The sequence below is a fragment of the Alligator sinensis genome, unplaced genomic scaffold, assembly GCF_000455745.1.
Source record: "Alligator sinensis unplaced genomic scaffold, ASM45574v1 scaffold535_1, whole genome shotgun sequence".
In the NCBI taxonomy this organism is placed as follows: Eukaryota; Metazoa; Chordata; order Crocodylia; family Alligatoridae; genus Alligator; species Alligator sinensis.
The window spans coordinates 1250378-1274015 of NW_005842157.1; the positions used below are offsets into that span (position 1 = coordinate 1250378).

Sequence of the window (23638 nt, forward strand, 5' to 3'; positions counted from 1 at the left end):
GGGGGGGGGGGGGGGAAAGGACTATCCGTGCACTAGGTTCTGAGAGCCGGGCAGGGGTAGGCTTACCATACGTTCGGGTTTTCCCGGATATGTCCTCTTTTTTTGGCTAGGGGGCAGGAGCTGTGGGTAGGGGGTGAGGGGTACCTCCAGGGCTAGGAGGAGGGCAGCGGGCTGCAGATCACAAGCAAGGGGCATGAGGGATGTAACGGGTGACTGTGGGTTGGCTGTGCGGTGCACTGGCAACACCAGGGGGCTGTAGGTCAGGAGTGAGGGGCAACAGAATAGGCAGGGGCCGAGGACCAGCATGCCATTGCCCCCCCACCATCTTATTCCCCCTACCTCCTGCCTCCCCCTCCCCCATGACTGGTGTCCTCTATTTTGAACCGGGAAATATGGTAAGCCTAGCAGGGGACATGTGCACAGAGCTCACCTGGGCTTGGCACTGCAGGTGTTGTCCTTACCCCCTGCCACATCTGGCCTGCAGTTGTCCCCGTGGTGCTCCATCTGGGGCCAAGCCCTACTCACTCCCACCTGGGGCAGCCCACACCATTCTCCCACCTGCATCTGCTCCATGCCTGCCAATGGTACTGCCCCAGACCTGCCCAGGCAGCACGCACTGCTTCCCAGCAAGGCTGCCTTCCACCCCACTTGGCCGCCCACAGGTGGCTGCTCATCACACCAGGCAGGTGGAGTGTGTGGAAAGCAGCCAGAAGCTGGAACCTCATGCACTGGGGCAGGAGCTACCCAGCTGCAGCTTTCCCCCTGCCTGCCGCCATAATCCCAATCTACCTGCTACCCAGAGCGCTGCAGCAGGGGCAGAAGGAAGAGGAGCTGCTGGCAGTGGGGGAATCAAGTAGTACCCAAGCAGCTGCAACAGTGGTGGGAACAGGTCCACAAGGGAGTTGTGCATGCTGGCCAAGGCCAGGGCCAGGGCCAGGGCCAGGGCCAGGGCCAGTACTGTTGGTGTGTGTGGGCCACAGCATGGGCTGCCTTGGGCAGGGTTCAGCTCCCTGTGGAGGGGTAGCCACAGGCCAGATACAATCAGTTGGGCCGGATCCAGTCTGCAGGCCATAATTTGCCCACGCCTGGCATACAGCAGTGTGATAGCCCACATCCCACTGTGTCTTAGTCATATCCCTGCAACCTTATTGCTCAATACATAGCCCCTGACCCATGCTCTTCAAGCAATAACCTCTTCCTTTCTGTCAGATCCTTTTCTTTATTGCACTGTATACTCAGTACTGAAAAATAGCTAATACAGAATATGTTCAGGTCAGAGACTGAACAGGGATGCCACAAATCCTCTAAAACTAACATCTGAACTTCAAACTGAGCTCTTACCCTGAAAAGTAGCTTCACAAAAAAAATCATAACTTATGAACTATTTTGTAAAACATTTGGGAAAAAATAGATTGAAATGTTATAGTGAATTTTGTTCTCTTTTTTTAGATTTTCTTGCAGTAAACTGTGACACAGATATCTTGGTTCTGCCCCTCAATCCAAAACTAAGGTTGTTTTCCAAGACTTAATCCGTGCTTGCAAAGAAAATTGGCTATTTTAGAAGTCAGAACACGTTCTGCAGCATTCTTTCACAGATCAGATTTTGAGTTTGTCTGCAATGAATCTTAAGTATGAGGCTCCTAGTGTGCCTATTTTTGCCAAGTTTATCCTTGTGACATAAAATATGTTTCTACAGTTTTAGAAATTAAAGTCCCAATATTTATATTAGCATAAATGTTTAGGGTAAAACTAATTTAAACACACCAAATAGTGAATCCACTACATTAGACTCTTTAAATACAAAACCAAAAAGGGACAGGTAACAAACTTACAATTTATTGTGTCCATATATCAAAAAGATCAATGCTGTTTGTACAAATACCAGTGAAAACTAGCTAACTAAAAACAGACGTTACACATTTGCAACAGACTGCATCATTCTCATCTAAAAAGGGCCTGAACTATACAGATTCTTAGGCGCATGGTTAACATTATGCATGTGGCTAGTTCAGCTGTCAATCACAATAAATATGATCATTTATGTCCTTAAACACATGCATAAAGGTTTGCAGAAGACCCATTCATATGTTATCAGTTACAGTTTATCAGTTACAGTTATCACTAGAGATTCCCCATGACAGAAAGTCTGCTGCTGCAGAAGGGGACTTAAGGACTTCTTAAATCCCATTTGCAAGCATTTTATTTAGCCTGTGGTCAGAGATCTACTTAAAGCATGCGGGGGGGGGGAATCACAGGACGCTCAAAATGCCCAGAAGCATTTTCATGGCCTTTTCACAGCAAGGCCCCCCTGCTACTGATTTGAGCCCCAGTGACTCCACCTCTCACTGCTGACTGGCTGAGGGGGCTGCTTTTTGTGTGGCTGCACTCCTCACTGGTGATTGGTGGAGAGGGCCACCTTTCAAGTAGCCCCACTGCCCTGCTGCTTATTGGTGGAGAAGTGCAGCGCTGCACAAAAGGCAGCCCTCTCAGACAATCAGCAGCAAAGGGTGGAGGGGTGGCCACCTTCACGGCTGCTCCCCTTCATGCCAGTGGCCTCCCCCCACCCCTGACAGGCTGCGAGGCTGGACCACAGTGGCCACTGGCTCCCACTGGGGAGCCAGCATTTTATTTTTAGTAACTTTTTTTCCCTGCAATTCCATGCAAAATTATGGGGAATGTCATTTTTCATGATGATAGCAGAAACCATATTTTTTGTGGCTTCCATGGAAACTGCTAAATCATAAATTCAGTAGATCCCTACCTTTTGTGTTAGAATGAAAATTTAAACACTAGGCCAAATTCTTGATACCTTTATAGATGACAGTTTACCCAACTTGTGAGTGTACTTACCAGTTTTCATGGGTTGATTGCGGTATAAAGGTCCAATTCTGCAGTCATTTTTCAGTGGCTCCACCCCTCAGTCCTGATTGGTGCAGAGGCCCCATGGAGAGGAGGCATAAGGGGGCAGCCACAATCTTGATTGCTGGCTGACCTTCATGCAGCCCCACCCCTCAGTGTTGATTGGTAGAGAGGCCCCAGCAGGAGAAGGCAGGACAAGGGAGCAGCCTCCCTCTTGTTTGCTGCCCTTTATGCCACCCCACCAGCCAGCACCTTTCCATCCCAGCAGCAAGGACAACTGGCTTCCACTGGGAGACAGCATTTTCTTTTTGTTAAGGTTTTCCTTTTGCAGATTTCGCAGATTTCACAAAATCTGCAAAACTGCAAATCAGGTAGGCTGCTATATGGGCATACCAGCAAACAACAAAACACACCCGTTGTATGCAGTACAATCCACAAGTTTCTTTTAAGCCTGGCTCTAGTAAAAAATAGTGGATAGACAACTCCGAAAGTCATCCCAACTGAGCCCACATAGCAAAGTCACAAATCAAAGGAAGAGATAGAAAAAAAACCAAGAAGCAAAAACACATGGCTCATTCTTTCTATTGTACAGTTTCCAGGGCACATTGTCTCTCTGCTGGCTTGTCCACTTACTACTAGCTTTTCCCCTTCCTCATCTGCTGTCTTCCTCATACACTGCCTTTTCTCTTGTGCAAATCTGAAGGAATCTGCCATTTTCAACAAAATAAATCTTTCAAAACAAAAAGTGTTTATAGGATCCTGAAACTGCCATTGAGTGATGGCTCTACACCCATCAAATTAAGAGCTCTGTAAAAAAAAAAGGAGAAGCAGAACTGCTTTAAACCAGTGAATTGTAATGCCTTTGTTCTAACTGTTATGTCCCTTAGACCATATTTTGTTCATAGCACCTCCCACACAACCTTTGAATTGATTAAAATCCCTTCCAAGAGCGGAATCTGGTCCTTGGAGCCCAAAGATACATCTGGAACAAGTCAATCTTGGCTATCCTGAGCCTGTTGCAAACATCCCTCATTCTGAAAACAGAGGCACCCAAGTCAGAAACATGCTACTGAATAGGTTTTGCAGGGAAAAACCCAAAATGCAATTAGTATATAGCATATCTCCTGCTACAAAGATGTCAAATTCATCCAGCCCCACTCCACCCCTAAAGGATTCCAAATGTAGGGTTCATTGGGGGCTGGATCCAGACATGGTGTCAGTAGCAGAGCAAACAGCCGTAGGCAGCCACATAGGCTAACGCAGCAACCACACATCCGCCACTGCCAATACACATCTCCAATGGGGCTCCATACCATGGATTTTGAAAGCAGGCCCCATCCCAAAATTCCCAACCCCTTTAGCAGCCCCACGGGCCAAATGACTGGGCTAAACTGGGACTGGTCCCAGGGCCATATGTACGATACCCTTGTGCTAGTAAAACCAGACTTCCTCAAAATTTAGACAGCACCATAAAATGCTGCCGATACATTGCAAATAGCTGCCTTCTTAAAAATTATGCCCCAGGTTTCAATATCATAGCAAGGCTCATAAAGCAAAAACTCGATTTGGTGCTATGTAATTGTTAGAGTATGCACATTAAAGTTTAATTGCTAACTACGACCCTGGCTACCTCTTTTAGCATAAATATCACAGTAGTGCAAGGATTTTCAAAGATTTATGCTCCTGGGTTCTTCAAAGGATCTACCAGCACTGTTGTAATGCATGTCTGACACAATTGATCCATCACCTACAAGTGATGTCCACCTGAGAATATCTTTTGTTTCTCAAGGTCATGTGCAACCCAATACAGTACTCATGAGTGGTCTTTCCATTTAAAATATGCAAAAGAGATGCCAGGATTTCACCCAGAGACCATCTTGTTTTCAAATATTAACTCCACCAATTTTCTGCAGGAATCTGAACTAAACCTGCTAGGCAGTACTAACAGAGATGCTACATTAACTCCAGGCACAGTGCCTCCTGAACTGTTCAGGTACATGGCTTAGTGTGATATATGCACAATACCACACTAAACTGGCTACATTTAGCCAGCAGCACTATTTCTGGTACAGGGGCTGGGGGCTGCTTCAAAACCCAACATAGTACAGCCAGCTTAGAGCACATTGGCCTCAGCATTGTATTAAACCAACTATTGTACTATTGTATTTTCTCATATACAGCCTGCCCCTGAATAAGATATGCACTTTGTTTTTGAAAGGCAGAATGAAGAAAAAAGGGACAGCAGAGAAGAGGCCAACATTTTTGTTATCTGTTATTGAAAATATTTAATGTCAGAACCACTCTGCAACGTAAGTATGGAACAATAGAAATGAACACTCTCCAATAGGAAAACCTAAACTCGGGTATCCAAAAATTAAATACTATTATTCTCCACTTCTCTGAACTTCCAATAACTTTCAAACAAGAATTAAGGATCAGATTCTACTACCAATATCAACATTCAACATAACTACTCCAGTAGAATCATTATTAAATACGAGTAACAGTGGACAAAAATGGGCCTCAAGTAATTAAAACTTTGAATTAGGAAAACACTAAACTATTCCTACAGATTTCAGTGCCATTTAAATATGTATTTAAGTGACCTTTGTGAATAAGGATGCTTTTCTTACTTAGCAGGGAGCCAAGTTTTCCATTTCCCCTGGAAAATTGGAAAAAAAACACAGATTTTCTCTTTTAACTGAGAAAAACACTGACTTTAGATTTAAATGGAAAAATATGTGGATTTTCCACTTTTGCAAAGAGCTCTCTGCAGGCTGGCAAGAGTTCCAGCCTGCAAGAGGGTGGGGGGGAGCAGAAGGAGGTCAGGCAGGTAGAAATGCCCTGTACATGTGTGCGCTCACACACACACATAGCCTCCAGGCAGCCTGGAAAGCAGCTCCCACAGGTAAGTCTGGCAGAGGGGAGGGGGGATTGAGGCCCCCATTGGGAGGGAGTTTGGCAGGGCTGGGGCTGCTGCCCAGCAAAGGTGATGCATTTGCAGCCATAGGGCACTGGCGGGGAGCAGAATGGTATCACAAGCAGCTTGTCTGCACTTCTGGGGAGGCCCTGGGGGGCACATGCCCCCCAGGTATGTGCATGGGGTGGGGGCAGGCTGCCCTCCCCCTGGGGCCTACTCAGCCCAATGGGTGGGACCCAGTGTGGCAGAGAAGAAAAACTCTTTGCTACTACAAGCCTCACACCACCTTGGTGAAGCACCCCCCTCTCACCTGTCAGCAGAGGGGGTGGTGGCACAAAGTTGTGCCACCTGCTGCTGCCAGGTGGGCACAGGGGCACTTCACCAGGGCAGCACAGAGCTTGCAGCAGCAAGGAACTTCACCACCCAACCCTGCCCTGCCATGCCGAGTTCCTCCCACTGGGCAACAGAAGCCCCAAGGGGAGGGCAGCAGGGCAGGGAGCCCTAGCCCACCCCGTCACAGGCTCTGCTCTGGACATGCTACCCACGTGGGAGGGGGAGCCAGGCTCCATGGATGGAAGCTGGGGCTCAGGCACTGATGTGGGGGACAGGGGACTGTGGACCTGGGTCCCTAGCCCTGTAGCCCTGGCAGCTGGGGGCTACCTCTGGCAGGGCTGGAAGGGGTGAGAGGACTGTGGGGCACCAACAGGGCTGAGGGGGCTGTGGCTTGGGAGTAACTTGTGACTTGTATCCTAGCGAGCTAAGGGGGCAGAGGGAGCTCTGATATTCCATAATAAAAAACCCAAAATCAAATTTATAAGTACTTAGAATTTATTTTATTATAGTGATTGAGGCACCAGTAGGCTTCCAAATTGCTTTAAAATTGTAAATATATCAATAAAATATTGTGATAGATAGATAGAGTAGGGCTGTGCAAAATGTTGCCGCATGTTTTGTTTTGAACCTGTTTCAATGCGTTTTGAGCATGAAACAGCGAAATTGAAACTAAACAAAAAGCATCAAAACAGCTTCAAAACAAAACAAGGGCACTCAAAGCATTTTGAAAGTTTTGAAACGTTTTGAGTTTCAAAGCAACCCAGTGGTGGAAGGCAGGGAAGAGCCAGGGCTGCACTCTGAGCAGCTCTACAGCCCCATGTAGCTCAGCCCAGCGGGGAATGCAGCCCCAGCTCTGCCCACCTCCTGCCACCAGGCTGCGCTCCGTGGGGCTGGCGGAGCCAATCAGAGTGCAGCCTGGTGGCAGGAGGCAGGCAGAGCCGGGGCTGCGTTCTGATTTGAGCGCACCCCCAGCTCTGCCTGCCTCCTGGCACTGGGCTTAGCTCCATGGAGCTAGGCACGTGCTGCACCCGGTGCTGGTTCCAGGCAGCAGCAGCAGCCTGCTGTCATCTGGCGCAGATCTGGAGACCCGCACCCCCGGGAGGAGTCTGGTACAGCCCTGCAGCCCTTCAGGGGATGCAATCCCCCAGATCTGTGCGCCGAATGACAGGAGTCTGCCGATGCCAGTAAGTGTCACAAATTTTGCTTTCAAGACTTTGAGGTACAGGTTCTGAGAAACCTCTGCACCTATCTCCTTGAAACTTGGCAGGCTTCATGCCCTCAGAAGGCACTACCATCCCTGCAATCTGCATCCAAATCAGGCAACAAATGACAATATTTTAGGTATTTTCATGATTCCCCATTATAGCTTATGGGCAAAACATCGAAACAAGTCGAAACAGCGAAAGTTTCAACGAAATGAAATGGGACTGTGCTTCGAAACAGAATGAAACAACAAAACAAAACACTGTCCCTTCGAAATGGCGAAATGAAATGATGGTGTTTTGAACAGCCCTAGTAGATAGCTAGATAGTGCTATTTCATTTTAAACATGGATTTGGGGGTTTAAATCAGAGAATTTTAAATTTTTATCAGAGAATTTCTGATTTTTAAACAGATAAAACCAGGATCCCTGTTAATTAGGATGCCAATTGCTACCAAACTTCAGTGTTCAGCACCTCTGAATCAGGCTACTTTTATTTAGGTGCCCAAATAGCATTGTAGAAACCAAACATTAGTTGAGTTTAAAAACCTTGGGTCTGAATGAGTAGTGAAAACTCATATTACTTTGGTAAAACTGATCCACTGGATTCTTATCTGCTTTTGACTTATTTTTTAGGCTATTTCTTCTTATGAATTCACATATTACAAGTTTAAATTCTTTTTAAATAGTTTCATATTTTTTTAACAAATAGGGCACACAGACTGATCAAAAAGCAGAGTGAAGTAATATTTTGCTAATGGCAACAAAGCAACTATACATGTTCCAAAATGTCTCAAACTGACAAAAGGGTGTGGTTTGTTTCAAGTATTTACAGTACTTAGAGCGTTAAAGCCTATGCAGCTGAACACCAGTAATAATTGCAGCACAACTTCAAACCTGCTTTTACCAAACATGTAGCTCTGCCAAGATCTATGATGGCACCAAGCTGCTCCACTATATAATGTTGTACACAAATTATTCTCAGGTATACACATTAAAAAACAAAAAACCACCACACATTGCATAATCCATAACTTGGTTTGACACCAAATACTATTACCATCCACATTATAACTCTCTAGTGATTAAATTGTGAAAAGAAATATGTAAAGAACAAAAACATAATTACTGTAAAAATTATACCAAAAATTCTCTCATCATTAAATAGGTCTTCTGTTTAGTACCATTATATATTTTACTCAGACAAATAATTACTCTCCAGAGGAGGTACTCATCCAGTTGAGCGTACAGGTTGTAAATAAACCTTTAATTTTTCCTTAAGAATGTTGTCAATGATTCTCTAACAATATCTGATATAAGTTATAGTGAAATAATGTCCCTTTAAAAGTCCATGTAAACTCTGCACTCTTTCTGAAAAGCAGCTTTTCAGAATACCCTTTAGAAGAGCTGAGAGCACTTTGCAGGATTAGACCCTAAGATTTATAAATAGCTGCTTGTCTTTTTATTTGGTTTGATTTTCAAACAGAAGACTGCAAAAGGGTGGGGGATCTGTTAACCATAAGCCCAGAGGCCTTTCAGTATGCAAACAAAACAGTGCAAGTACTGCTCATAAAAAGAGAAGTTCAAAAAAAAAAAAAAAAAAAAAAAAAAAAAAAAAAAAAGGAATCAGAGTTCTATCAGACAACTAACTATAGCTTTGAGAAGAAAGTCAAGCAGCTCATTTAGACATGCAAGATTTTAGGATCTCAGTGAAAAAAATACAGGCAATATACTTATACTTGCAATCTTGTAATGATGATCATGATACAGCATGATAGTATGACTTGAAGCTTTTTATCCTCATTTTTAATTCAAATGGTGAATTATTAAGAAGGCACAAAACAAAACAAACCTGAGTCCATATGTCTAGAGCTTCTTCGAATTCCATTAGTTGGTTTCTACATAAAAAATACAAATAAAGAGACATGAATAAACTGATTTCTGTTTTTGAATACTGTGTTCTTTGTATTTTGGTAATCTACCAGATAATCTGATTTTTTTTAAACATTCTTTTCTATTCTAAAGTGATCTTTACCTGTCAGAAATAGTATACTTTGAAAATTATTTTTAGGGTTATTGACTGTAATAAACTATTTTATAGTGAAAAACTACACTTTGGCATGGTCTGCCTCTGGGGAAGTTTAAGACAAGAAATGCAGTGAGCCAGGATGTAAAATAAGGTACTGTTGTAGGGGGGTGGGGGGCGCTTTATGCTGTTCCTGCTTCGTACCAAGGCTGGTGAGGCTGTTAGCAATCCTGATACTGAGACCTCTCTAAAAGGAGCATAAATTGGAAATCCTCCCATGAAATACTAAACTATTCTATTTTTAAGGTACACACAATATTCAACATCCAAAGTACCCCACAAGCTTGAGGTTTATTTATATGTAAGTTCTGATCTGTAGCTGTTTCACAGCTCTCCACATTAAAGTAGGCCCCCAAGAACCTTAGTGAAGAATATACTGCCTCAAACTTGTTTCAACTAGTAGCTTGCATGAGGGCTCATGCAATCACAGCGCATGTTTTTCCTGAGCCAAGTAGAAAAAAAAAACAACAGATGTAGAACAAAGGGTACAATTATTTTCCTCAGAATATTTGCAGAGTCCTACTGGTATAGGATAAGCAATGAAGAAAGCCAGAATGATGCATCCCTGAGAATAGCCAAATTACTTAGCACTGACAGCTTTGAAGACAATTTTGAGTTTTTGAGTCTTGGGCTATTTACAACCATAATGGAGAGAAAAATCACTGTTTTTAGCTGCAATGAGAAAAGAGGATACTATATTTACCCAAGTCCAAGATAACTTTAAATTTAAGATAATCTCCCAATAATAAAATTCTATCATGGAAAATTATACATTTATTACAATTTTACGTGCCTAGAATCTAATTATTGGAGGGTTGTCTTAAATTTATACCCAAACCACTACCCCTTACCCCCCTGTACCTATAACTGCCCTCAAAACCTGCTGCCCTGCCTGCCAATTGCTCCCCAACCCGTCTGCCACCTGCCCCTGCTGTCTGTTCCCCCACCTCTTGCCCCGCACATGCTTGTGCCTGACCCCTTGCTCCCCATCACTCTGGTGCCTTCCTTCCCATCACATGCAAAGTAATGGGGGGAGTGGGGAAGTGATGAATAGAAGAGTTTGGTGATAAAAGTACTTTCTTCTAAATACTGCCATTTCTAACCTGTACCCTTCCATTCAACCTGAAAACCCACCATCAGCCATAATGGCTGTAGGGAGGCTAAGATAATTTTACTCCAATAGAAATTCTGGGGTTTATGAAACCAAGAAAAAAAATCTTTTCTGCTGGACCAAAAGCCAGGCCCTCAAATTCAGGGCAGCCTTGTTTTACACTGACACATGATTCTGTATCTACTTTTCAAAATTAGAGGCTTTGCTGTTTATTCAGACAGACACTGAGTGGAAAGAAGCCATCATGTGGGACTGGAGAAGAGAACTAGGGAAAGGTCCATATGTGGGTAGCAAATTTTTTCTGTGGCCAAACCCAGTGTGGCAGCTGTTGGTATAGCAATAATTGGATTCACTAGAGAAAAGAATAGAGTGTAAAAATATAGCAAGAATACCTACTGGAAGAGTCTGGAGAGATACTAACTGCTTGTTCTCATGTTATCAGTAGATCTTACTGATATGCTACCTATATTCTTTTCCTTTCCTTAAAGGTTTGTCCTCATTTACAAAAAGGGCCCTTTACAGAACCCTAAAGCTGAATTTTACACTCAGTTTAAGGCATCAATGCATGGCCAGAATGGTACAAAAGGGCCCTGTAACAAATGAGTTTAAGGCTCCAAACATTTTACATTCTACATAAAAGTCAGTAGACTGTGACCCGCATCAAAAGAAGGACCTTCTCTTACAGGCCTTTGTAATCAAGTCATGGCAAGGAACATGGGGAGAGAAGGGATTAGATATAATTAGGGTAAATATTTTCCTCATTTAGCCATGTATGTACACACTGTCATTATCCTGACACAGTTGAGCAACTCTGTCCATAAAACACAGTAAGCAATTTTCAAAACTGCATGAATTTCATGTCCAATGATCAATAAATTTAAGCAAACCTATCAAATTTTAGATTCTGGTATTTAATACTACTAATGCATAACAGATATCTTTAAGGAGAAATATTTATAATGTAAAACAGGCAGCACATGACAGAAAGTGAAGTAAACAGGCTGCCACTGAGTGTCCTATTATACAGAGCACACACAACAGATATTCTCAAGTGCATTTACAGCACAAGCCACTAAGTTCTCTAATCATAAATGTAAGCCCATGCTGCTGTTGTGCTAGTTCAAGGTTTTACCCCTTCTCTCTCCACTCCTTGAAGCTCTGACAGTGTTTCTTTATGCTTCTAGCTGGATCCACTGAATGGAGACAGAATACTTTTATACCTGTTTAATCTTGGCATCTACATTGAAACTATCAATAATGGTAAAAACTAGTGCCAGCTATAATAGCCTTTTAGGGATAAGGACACTTGCCAAGGAGAGGTTGAACTGAATTAACCATCCTGTATACATAGGCCAATGAGCACTTGTCAGAAGGTAGTTTTTATTCTCAATATAGCAACTATGCGGTGGAAACTCAGTGGAAATGTGCAACAACACAGAAACTAGCCATCTTAATTATATATCAGTGGTTATTAACAGTCAGTGTTAATCCTCCTTTACATCTGTCATGCCAGTAATAATTATCATTTGATTTGCAATGCCTAACTGAGACATGGTTAGGAAAGCATGCAAGCATAAAGAGCAGTTAACATATCCAATAATGTTATTAGCATTATATACATAGTGCTAGTTTAAATCACAAAGCTGCCTAAATTGCTGACCCAAAATGAATGCTAGGAATATACTATGGTGCCTTGGATTTCAAACAATGTCTCCATCTTGTCAAAACAAGTGGAAATTACAGCTTTTTTGTCTACTGTGGCAGAATCTGCAGCAAGATATCTCAGCTGCAGTGAAACTTTTGATGTTCAGAAAGTTTTGTAATGACAGATCACATGTACCAACCAACTTCTCTGGACATTAGCTAGTAATTTCATTATTTTGTCAAAATTATATAAAAACTATGGCCACTGGTTGCCTCTATGACAAGAATGGAATTTATGGGGAAAATCTGCTTTCTTCTGGAAAATTTCACAGAATTTGGTAACCTGTGGAACTGTACCCATTTAAAGTACTAGCATAATAATGTAGCAGAATTTCTAAGTTTTAACTCAGGATAGTTTCATCTCCATTTTTAGATTTGTGTCAGAGAACTGCAATTAGAGATGGCCCGAACTTAAAGTAACCATGTTATTTTATATTTTATCTTTCCTTGTATCATAAACATTAACAAATCTCCATAGAAACTACTTCAAACACACAGGCGTCCAATTGCTAATGCATGCACATGGAGCAATTTCTATTGCTAGAGTTTACACAGTTCTAAAGAAATACGATGTTAACTACAGAAACAAATATCTATGGCAATGAGCAATTTGTACGTAGCAACAAAACAAGTACCAAATAAAATTAAAAACGAATCCTTACCTTGTGTTTCAGAGTCCCGTGTTCTGAAACATAAGTAAAAATTGGCATTATCAGTGGCTGTACATTTGATCTTTTATATAATAATGTCAGTCTGTACTGTGCTGCGTAAAAACACACTACTGCTGTGTTTTGCTAACCGATACCTGTAATATGTTTCAACAGCCCTGGGGCTGAGCTAGTTATTGTTTTGCTAACAGTGTTCCCTCAGCTTATTGGCTCCTCAGGTAACAGTGAATCAAAGTTGTAAATGGCTTGTTTCTGAGTTATGTGGAATTTTCCAACAGTTGCATGCCAAACAAAATTAACTAAATCTTTATAAATGATTATTACAACTTTCAAACCCACAGTATAAATGTTCGCAAATTCTGAAGTTCCTATTCACAAGTCTAACTTGTACCTCTTCTCATTTTTGTGAGAATTCACAGTATTCTGCACAGCTGTTAAAACTTATGTCTTTAATTTTGAAGTTCTCCAAGTTTTATGTACAGTACTTGAATTCTTAACCTTAGCATTGCATTAATATACTTTAGGGTTCTGTTTTGCTTTCTGGGTGAACTTTCTCCTTTTCTTCCATTTAAGAAAGAAAAAAAGAAAAAAAATATCTGGATTATCACAATAACTGCATCAGTGTGTTAATGTCTGTGTTCAAACAGAAAACCACACATTCCCATGAATCAGGCAGGGCTTTATGGAATGTGTGATTTGATCAGCATAAACCCATTCATGCACTCAAGATTTTATTTCAATGCCTTATCACCAAAATGCAACAGCTGTGTTTATTTCTATGTGCTGTTCTCTAAAACTATGCATGCGGTTCAGTAAGGAAAATTACATGCTGCACATGCCTGGTCTGTAAAATATGGTAAGGCACACATTTGTCAATGAAGACCATATAGTAAATAAGCAAATATGAAATTTTAAATCCCAGATTTTGATTTGCTAAAGCTAAAAAAGGTATCTGAAAGTTTAAAATATAGAACAAAATCATGCAATGGTTAATATTTTATTAAAATACAAAGTTATATGTTGACAATAGTAATAATAGAAAACAAGAAATCCCAGCAGGAAACAGGAAGGATCAAATACTTGCCACTATAAGCAGTACACGTTTTCTGCATGTAGGAAGTACTAGGGAAACTTTTTTTTTATCATACTTCTATCATTTTTAAAAATAGCTGCAAAGATTTTGTTCAGCTTTCCCAAAAGTCATTTACTTTTCTGCAGTAAATAAGCAGGGAAAAGAAATTAAAGGAGTTGTTTTGAGATTATTAAAGGGTAGGGTTTTCCACAAAACTACAGTAGGTGCAAACATTCAAAAAACCCCAAAATGGAAGCATTCTAAGTATCGCACTTTACTCAAAGTGTTCTAGATTAGGTAGACTAAACAGCAAAGATTTCACTGCTTGCAGGGGTGTAACAATCAGAGCCTGCCTGTACTGGCTAAGGCCACAGGCTGAGGGCACTCCCACGTGCCACCCAGGAGGCTTGTGGAGAATGTCAAGCCCAGTTGAGCAGCCAGCTGCCCACGATGCGCCAGTACAGCCCCTCTTCTCAGCCCTGCCACCCCACCAGCTGGCTGCTGTCAGTGCTGGCTGCTCAGAGGTGAGGGGGAGGAAGGAAACCATGTCAGTGCTGGCTGCTCAGAGGTAAGGGGGAGGAAGGAAGCCATGTGGGCTCACAACAACTTGCAGGCACAAGTCTTGGGGGGGCAGGGGTAAACAGAGGAGGGTCAGGGCTGGACCTGCACAGCAGGGCTAGAGACAGACATTCAAAAAGCCTGAGCCTGAATTCATTCAATCTTTGTAGGTTAGTCTAACGTGCCTAGATTGAATAAGTTTGCCATTGCACAGACATTCTCTCTGGACTGAGGAATTGCAGGCACATGCCTGCAGTGGCTCAGGCTAAAAGCCGGGTGGAGAGGACACTGTAGCAGCCCTCTCTTCACTTCCACAGTGCTGAGCTGGGGGGGGGGGGGGGGGGGGGGGCATGGCCAGGCCCTGTCAGGACCTCTGATTAGGTAGGGGTTTAAACCCTCACCATGCCTGCACAGTCCGAAGCTTTTCCCTGCTCGCTGCTCAAGTGGCAGGAGTGTTGCAAGACTCCGGCCCCCAGCTAGCACAGAGGCAAAGGCGGGGGATGGGGCATACAGTGCATGCATTCGTTGATGATACGGAGCTTTTCAATCTCCCTCTCCCTGATTATTCATACTTTTTACAAACCTAACAGGAGAGGGAGCCAGCAGGGAGCTAATAAAAGTGTTTATCAGCCCATCAACAAAACAGAAGTCTCTCTCATTAGTTCAAGCTCTTCTTAAACAGCTTTTTCCAAAGAAGGAATGGGGAGACATTACCAGCTGACCTGCTGATTAGCTCCAAAAATCCCTACACAGATACTGTTCTGTCTGCTTGTCCCAGTGAAATTAGAGATGCACACACACACAGACACCTCTCAGCATTAGCTAGCACACTACATGCCGAGGGTCCGTGGGGCTGGGGTCCATGCTGCAGGAGATGGGAGGGAAGGATCCCTGCTTGGGCAACGAGAAGCAAGCAGCCTGGGAGTGGAGAGGAGGGGGAAGCCAGACAGATCCTGCTGTGCCTGTAGTCTCCACTGGAGCTCTGGCTAGGTGGGAGAGGGGTGGGGACAGCCCTGTTCTCTAGAACAGAGAGCACAGCCAAGCACAGCCCAGCCCAGTCCAGGGCTGCAAAGCACCTGGGATGCTGGGGGACACTGCTGGACCCTCAGGAAGGGGCCTGTATAAACCAGTTTCACCCAAATCAGTTAAGTCTGATACTACATTTAAACAAGTTTATCTTAAACCAGTTTCGGCCATTTTGAAACTGGTTTACGTGCACTGAACATCTGTTCTGTTACAGGTTTAAACCAGTTTCTAATCACTTAAACCAGTTTGTGTGTAATATCTGTCCCTAGCCCAGGGGGATCCACTCCCTCTCTCCTTCACCCACCTGCTCCCAGTTCCTGGAGCAGTAGAAAGCAACACATGGCTATAGGCTGCAGCTGTCAGGATGGTGGTGGGTGGGGAGGGGATAGAAAAGAGAGGCCCTCTGCCATGGTGGCCCCGCCCCCAACTTGCAGGCTCAGGTCTTGCAGAGGAACCTGCATGGCAGGGGGGCTCTGTTCCTCCACTTGCCCGCCCCCAGTGCCCAGCACAATGAGAAGCCACACACACACAGCTCCAAGATGCAGCTTATGGCAGGCCAGTAGGTGGCACTCCTGTGTTGAGCCACCCACCTCAGTGTGCCCGACCACCTTCCACGCTCCAAGTGCCTGCCTGGGGGTGCCTCACATCTTGCCAACCCCCTTCCTGGAGCACACTCACTAGCCTAGGGGTAACACTGCCACCACCCAGAGATGGGCTTGATTCTGGCTCTGCGCACCCTGGGAAACACAGGCCTAGTAGCCCTCAAGGGTACTTGATTCACTTCAGGAACTTGGGATGCTTCTCTCAGTCAGAAGCACAAGTAGTGGTCTCCCTCAGTCAGCCGAAACAAGGGGACCCCAAGGCATAATCTAGACCCACTCCTAATAAGTCTCCCATGCTAGGTACAAAGGAGAACTTTATTGGTTACAAGGGGTAGGGTTGGAATAGGGTACAGTGTAGAGCAATATCAGAGAAATCCCATAGAGCAAACTGGCATGGCTGGGTAGCCTTTGATCACGCATCTGAGCTACTGCAAGCTATATATCTAGTTAAAGCTCAGGTAGCACACTCACAAGTATCATCCAGAGGCAGGTGGAGATTCCCTCTGGAGGCAGGCAGTTCCTTGATCATGAGTTTTGAGAGAGAGAGCAAGTTTCAGATGGTCCAGTTCCTCTCTCTCTCTCTGAGTTTTCCTCATGGCTGCTGCCCTTTCCTCCTGGAGCACCTGTTGGCTGTCAGCCAACCAATGTGAAATGCATCACTAGTTGCTGGGCAGACTGGAAGTTCCTAGCTCCGGAGGGAGCCCAAGCCCCTCATCCAGGTATGTGATGCCAGTCATATAGGAAGAGGGAGCAGGTTTCCCCACTCCCTCAGGAATGTATCCAGCTCAGATTACCTAGAGATAGGGTAAGGTGTGTACCCTCTGTAGAGCCCATCTTAACCAAACTGTCACAGAGTTTTTGGGGAGAAACAGAGGTGGCCTTCTGCCACACAGCTGTCCTGAGACTGAGGCAGGTGGCAGGGGGATGGAGCCCCCCTGCCATGCGGACCTAGCCTGCACTCACCCCCAAGCCAGCAAGCTGGGGGGTGGCCTGTGCAGCAAGGGGCTCTGTCCTCCTCCTCCACCCAGCTGCACAGAGAAGGAGAGAGCCTTTTCTATCTCCTCTCTGTGACAGCCCAGGGGCAGGACTGGGCCAGTGGTCACAGATAAGTACTGGCTGAGGCTAGTAGCCTGACCAGTGACGGGCCCCTGGTAGGGTTGCCAACCCTCCAGGATTGCCCTGTAGTCTCCAGGAATTAGGCATAAACCTCCAGAAGAATGCTGAGAATCACCCAGGAGATAAATGATAGGACATTCATTAAAATAAATATTAAATGTTGAATCCGATTTATACAGTAGTCCAGTGGGGTTTTAAAATGTAACAGTAATGTTCATTTGCTTTCCTGAAGTAATGACTCATTAATGTCATTATATCATGTGATAAACCTCCCAGAATAGATTCAAACAGAGTTGGCAACCCTAGCCTCAAGGATGTCAGTGGACTGCGACCCACCTTGATGTGTGATGGGATGATGTAGTACAGACTTCAAAAATGCACTCTAACCTAAAGAACTTTAGCCTGATACCACATCAATCCAGGATTAACTTAGAGCAGAATCCACCATTTTTATAGCACTCTATGTGCCATGAACACTGTTTAGTTATGGCTGTAGAGCACTTTCTACGTGCTTATCACACTAGAAGTGTAACATCTGTAACTATCCTATGGGTAATGTGTGTCCAAATCCACTAAAAGTCGATACAATTTTGGCACTTATATCATTTAGAATCCCTAAAGGCAAAACTCCCTTTTCTCCTGTATACCATATCCACCAGGTATTATAAATTACACTAAAACTGCACAAAGCCACTTCTCGGTAAGTAGCTTAATAATCATAAATATTTACACACACAATTAGAGGGGGTAAAATTTGTTGTTTTAACTTTTATCTTCAACTACCAGATGCTCTTAATACTGGAATTCCAACAAGTCTCTTTTTCTGTCTTGGCGTTAGGAAAGTTTATTTTAAAAGAGTTGGGCTTCACAGATAACAGAAGAAAGTCCTTCTAAAAGACAGTGCTGCTCAGTAAACAAAACTTGATTTTAATGCTTGCAATTGTTCATTGCTCCTTTTTTGTGTATATCATAAACAAAAATTCAGGACTGAATTTCAAAATTCACAATAACATGAGTCCAGCATCACAATGTTTGTGATATACTGAAGGAAAAGAACCTGAATACTGACTTCTAATATTTAGGACTAATAGTGATGCAAAGAAATCAGTAACCTTGGAAGGTAATAAAGATTCTGTGTTAATTGCAGAGTACACATTTTACCCAGAAAAAAGTTTTATGGAGATAAAACTTCCATGACGTTTCTGATGTTCAAAGTAAATACTGTGTTATTCCATTACTCCAAAATAACAAAGATGCTGTTCCTGAAAACTATGGCCAAAATTGTAAAAGTGTAAACAAGTATAACGCTACTGTAACTCTGCTACATCACACCAGTATTAGACCCACAGCAGTTCTGTCTACACTGAACTAGTCTCTCTCCATCAAACCCACCTATCATCTAAGAGCCACAAACTAATCACCTGATAAATACTGCCCCCACAAAAAAATCTCTCATTAAAAATCTCTACATCTATTCTAAACAACTCTACAGTTTCATTCTTTCTATCCTATATCCTCTATGGTCCTTATGAATTGCTTTAACCTGGGCCTCTTGATTTTGTGTTCACTGGCATATTTTTTGCTTCATCTGTTCAGAAATGTTCATACACACCTCCTACAACATCATACACTCTGTCAGCAGAAACTATGCCTTTTAGAGATCTGGATGTTAACACGCTAAAAGCAAATGCTGCTATTAACTGGGATATCCAATGAAGCTCTCTTCTGTCCCAGCATTTCACTGTTGCTGTGATAGTGCTTGTTTCAAGTGTCTCATCTCTTCCTCGTGCTTCGTTTTGGAGGTTCCAAGCAGTCAGACTTGTACTCATGCCTTCTGACAAGGTTCTTAAAATGGTTGCATCTCATTCCTACTATGATTCATACCAATTTCTTTAGCACTGCATTTCCATTAAGTTTCACTATTTTTTTAGTAAAGAATTCCAGGATGCTAGTATGAAACATACACAGTGCTTGTCATTTTAAATATCACTCTTCGCTAATCACTTGAGTACAAGGAAACTTTAGGACTTGAGTACAATAAAAATTAGGAAAATTAATCAAAATGAAACTTGAATCAAGTTTAAGTAACCTGCATTAAACATGTGGACTTTTTTTTAGAATTAAAGGCTGCTTATTTTGCTTATTTTTTACTTTAATACCCAAATGAATTAAGTAAAGCTACGGCCACATTGAATCTGGATAAGTGCATCTATAAGAAAAATTAATGCAATTTAATCTACTATAAATTCATACTTTTAGTTAATTAAGGTTCATTTTGATCCATAGTGCTCTGCAGGCAAACTCAAGTACATGGGAATCTATAGGTGATTTTGGCCAATTCCTGACTTTTTTTTCCTGGCATTCACTTTAAATAACTAGTGGGTCCCTCTCATCCAGTATCCTGTCTCTGAAAGTGGCAAGAAGTAAATGTTTTAAAGGAAAACTATATAAACAGGTCATGTGTGGAGTAGACTCCCTGGCTGTCATACCTTCCCTGGCATCAATTATCACTGGCTTAGGGATTTCAGAACATACATTCCTGACTTTCTTTTCACTAGGTCCCAACAGACCTGTGCTCAATGAACCTATCTAAACTAGGGATCAGCAACCTTTTACTAATGTAAGCCACAGCTTGTAATTGGGCTACCATTCCCCTCAGAAGCAAACTTATTGAACAGAGACTGCAGGGAGGAAGAGCAGCCCTCTACTCAAGCTGGAGCAGGAGGAAGCAAATGGCCCACCACTAGCAAAACACGGACCAGATCAAACAGCTAGGGATTGGTGCATCCTCAGTAAAATGCAAACTGGAGCAGACCTTTACAGGCCAAACCCAATGCCTTTCCAGGCTGAATCCAGCCTGCAGGCCATAAGTAACTGACCCCTGCCCTAATCCCTTTTTGAACCTGGGTATACTATTGGCCTCTACAACTTGTTGTGCCAACCAGTTAACTACATACCATGTTAAAAAAGTACCATCTCTGGGCGTTTTAAACCTGCCTCCTGTTTATTTCACTGTGTGCCGTGAATTCTTGTATTCTGAGACTGTGCATAAGAGTTCCATAATCACTTTGTTCATATCCTACACTCTCTTCATAGGCTTCTATTATCCCCTTCGATCTTCTCCTTTCCAAACTCAAGAGCCCTTCATCTTTGCTGCCCCTCTCTCCCTGCAGACTCTGTATCTTTTGCAATGCCAGTACATCGTTTTTGAGACATGGGGCCCAGAACTACACACAACACTTAAGATGTGGGTGTACCACAGGTTCTCTCAGAGGCATAATGATGTTTTCAGTTTAATTTTCAATTCCCTTAATGATTGGCACCCACTTTTTTGGTTCCCACTGCCCGCTGAACCAATGTTTTTATAGAACTATCTACAGTGACTCAAAGGTCTCTTTCCTGAGCTGTAACAGTTAGTTCATAGAGCCCAGTGTGGTGTATCTATAGTTTCTTTTTCCCCATGTGCATTAATTTGTACTTGTCAACACTGAATTTTACTTTTTTACCCAATCACTATCTTAACAGATCTTTCTGCAGCTCTTCACCATCATCTTGAGATCTGACTCCCTGGAATAATTTAGTATCACCTGTGAATTATCACCAGTGTGATCATTATGCACCCATTCTTCTAGATCATTTATGAAAGAAAGTTAAAGGAATCAAAGCAAGGTAAAGGAAAACCACATCCTTTTTCCATAGTATATTATTCTGAAACTCTCAAAAGCACTTTTGGCAACATGTTCAATGTAAATCACATATCTTGAAGACATAGTTCTCTCCTGAGAGTTGCAAATACTCAACATCTGAAAATCTGGCCTGTCCCTATCATATTCTGAGATTCCTATTAGTAGATACAGTCTTGTTGAACACCACAATTTGTGATGTAAGCAACATACTGAGGGTGCTTAATGTCAAATTGTAAGACATCTTTCATTCTACTGGTAAAATAATTAGAAATAGCTTGTTTACAAAATACCCATTTTCCATTAAACAAATCTGACAAGAGATTTTTTCTGATTGTTAAACCAGCAGCAAAGCAGGACAGAAATTAGTTCCTTTACTGCTGCTACTTAAAAATATGTCAGAGAATGTCTGTCCTCAGATAGTTTACAAATAGCAATTTTAATTCAAGCATATACTGTGTAACCATGGACTGAGAGCTCTCCATTTTGGCAGCAAACTATTTTTCATGCATCTGTTCTGCACAATTTGGGGTTTAATTTAGAGGCTGAAATCAGGAGAAAACTGGGCCACATTCTCCAAGTTACTTATTACTACAAAAGCAACAGGATTAACAGCTGACCCAGATAAATGAGTGATTACCCAAATTAGCAACTGGGAGTTGCAGAGTTTTGTGTTATACAATGAAATAGTTGGGGATTACATGCTAACTAAATGGCAGGTAGAATATAAGGGATAGAATAGGCAACTTATTATTTTTTATTAAAGTGGTTATACTTATATTTTTAAAATGGAGAAAAAGTAAACTAAAATACCTTAAAGAATTATAAACTAGAATACCTTTATTTCTGGTTCATTTACAATCTCGTATTGTATAGGAAGGCAAAGAAGTATAAGCAGCGTTTGCTCACTATAGGACTTTATTATCCCCAGATATCCCAATCCCAGAGTAACTGTTTGATTTTAGTAAGGATGAACACTACTTATTTAATAAGGGAATATTTTAACAAAGGCTAAATCACAATATTTAAGTTAAACATGAAATAGCATAATTCCAATCAGCATTCTGAGATTTTAGCACTTGCTGGTCAATGCTGGTTTGGAGGGCAGCCAGCATATCTGCAGCTATTGATCAAGCTAGGGAAAAGGTAAACCATTAAAAACATAAAAATTAGGAGTAATCCCAAGAGGACAAAATTGTTCTTCAAATACTACATAAAAAACACACACTGTTTATGTGATTGAAAAACAGAGTCAAACACTGTTATCCAAGATCTAATGTAAGTCCTTCAGGGAATACTGGGATCTCTAGGACCAGAAAACTTGTAAGGCTATATAACTGACTAATGTCATGTCCATATAATAAAAGGGAGAATGTGAGATAACAGCTTCTCCTCCCTATTGCTAAAACTAAATACAGAACTTCGCCTCTGTTCTCCCTCTCCCTGTTACACTTCCTTTTCCTTATTACATATGTATATGTACAGTGGGGGTGTTAAATATATGGCCTGAAGGCTGGATCCAGCCTGCAGAGCCCTGCCATCCAGCCTCAGCATTGTCCCCTGTTTTCCCCCATCTCTCTCCCCTTTCCTCCAGCACAGATGACCGAGTAGCTGCTCCAGCTGGTCTGGGACCTGCACTACACGTAGTGCAAATCCTGAAGTGGCAGAAACAGGAGCTGTATGCAGTGCAGTCTGGCCAGAGCAGCAACCATGCTGCACAAGGTGGCTGCCCTGGCAGCTACACAGTGCCTACTCTGCATTCAGGCACCATGTGGGGCACTGGATCCTGGAGTGACTGGAGCAAGTGCTGTGTGTGACACAGTCCCGAAGCTGCTGGGGCAGCCACCACATACAGTGTGGCTGCTGTTCTGGCTGGACTGCACCATACATTGCCCCCCATTCCAGCTGCTCAGGGATCCACACTGCGTAAGATGCTGAAGAAGTGGCTGGATCAGGTATGCTGAGAAGGGTCTGGATGGTTTGACATCCCTGATATACAGCATCCTCTCCCTCTGGAAGCCCCCACTCACCAGTCAGGAAGCCAAGGTGAAATAGTTCTCCTTTTCCTGTCTTATGCAGAAGTTTTTCCGTAAGGAGAACAGCCTTAAGAGTCAGAGGCAGAAATATGACTGACAAAAAGAAAAAACAATACAGAAGGAGAGCAGGGAAATGTCACAACAGGACATAGGGATAAAAAGGTTCAAACTAGTGAGTGCAAGTACTATAGAAAATATATCTTCAGCAGCCCAATTTTTTTAGTTGAACAGAGTCACTGGAAACCTGGATGCTTTTATAAATGTCCCAATAGTGAAAATGCACATGCACATATTTTATAAAGTCTGTGCTTTGTTAGACAACCCCAATGACGGGGTTACATATGAGCAGAAGTGTGGAGGAAGATTTGATCTGGGAGTTAGAGTATAATAATATTGCTGGTGGGGTTTAGGATCAAATGGCAAAAAGATTCAGAAGACTGCTTGGGAATGAACAAAGCAGTGCTGCAGAAAGTATAAACTGGCAAAAGCCAAAGTAAGCACTGCCACAGGACTTCCTTCACCAGAGGTACTTAAGGAAGTCCAGACAGAAACAACAATAATTAAAGCCAGAGGTAAATTTGGAAGCATTACACCATTCAGCAAATTACAACAGAATCTTTAACATGACAATTTCTCTAATCTAGTGAGCTGGCTTTCTTTAAA

At 42.7% G+C, this 23638-nt stretch overlaps 1 protein-coding gene across 1 annotated transcript in view; it reads right to left on the minus strand.

The window, feature by feature from the left end:
• VAV3 (vav guanine nucleotide exchange factor 3) overlaps positions 1-23638 on the minus strand; it is a gene marked incomplete at its 5' end in the record, with an annotated part of 298809 nt that overhangs the window by 82653 nt on the left and 192518 nt on the right. The window contains 2 exons of the mRNA XM_025206482.1: positions 9166-9211; positions 12877-12899. Coding sequence (XP_025062267.1) covers positions 9166-9211; positions 12877-12899 — 69 coding nt within the window. The remainder of the gene's footprint in view (positions 1-9165; positions 9212-12876; positions 12900-23638) is intronic.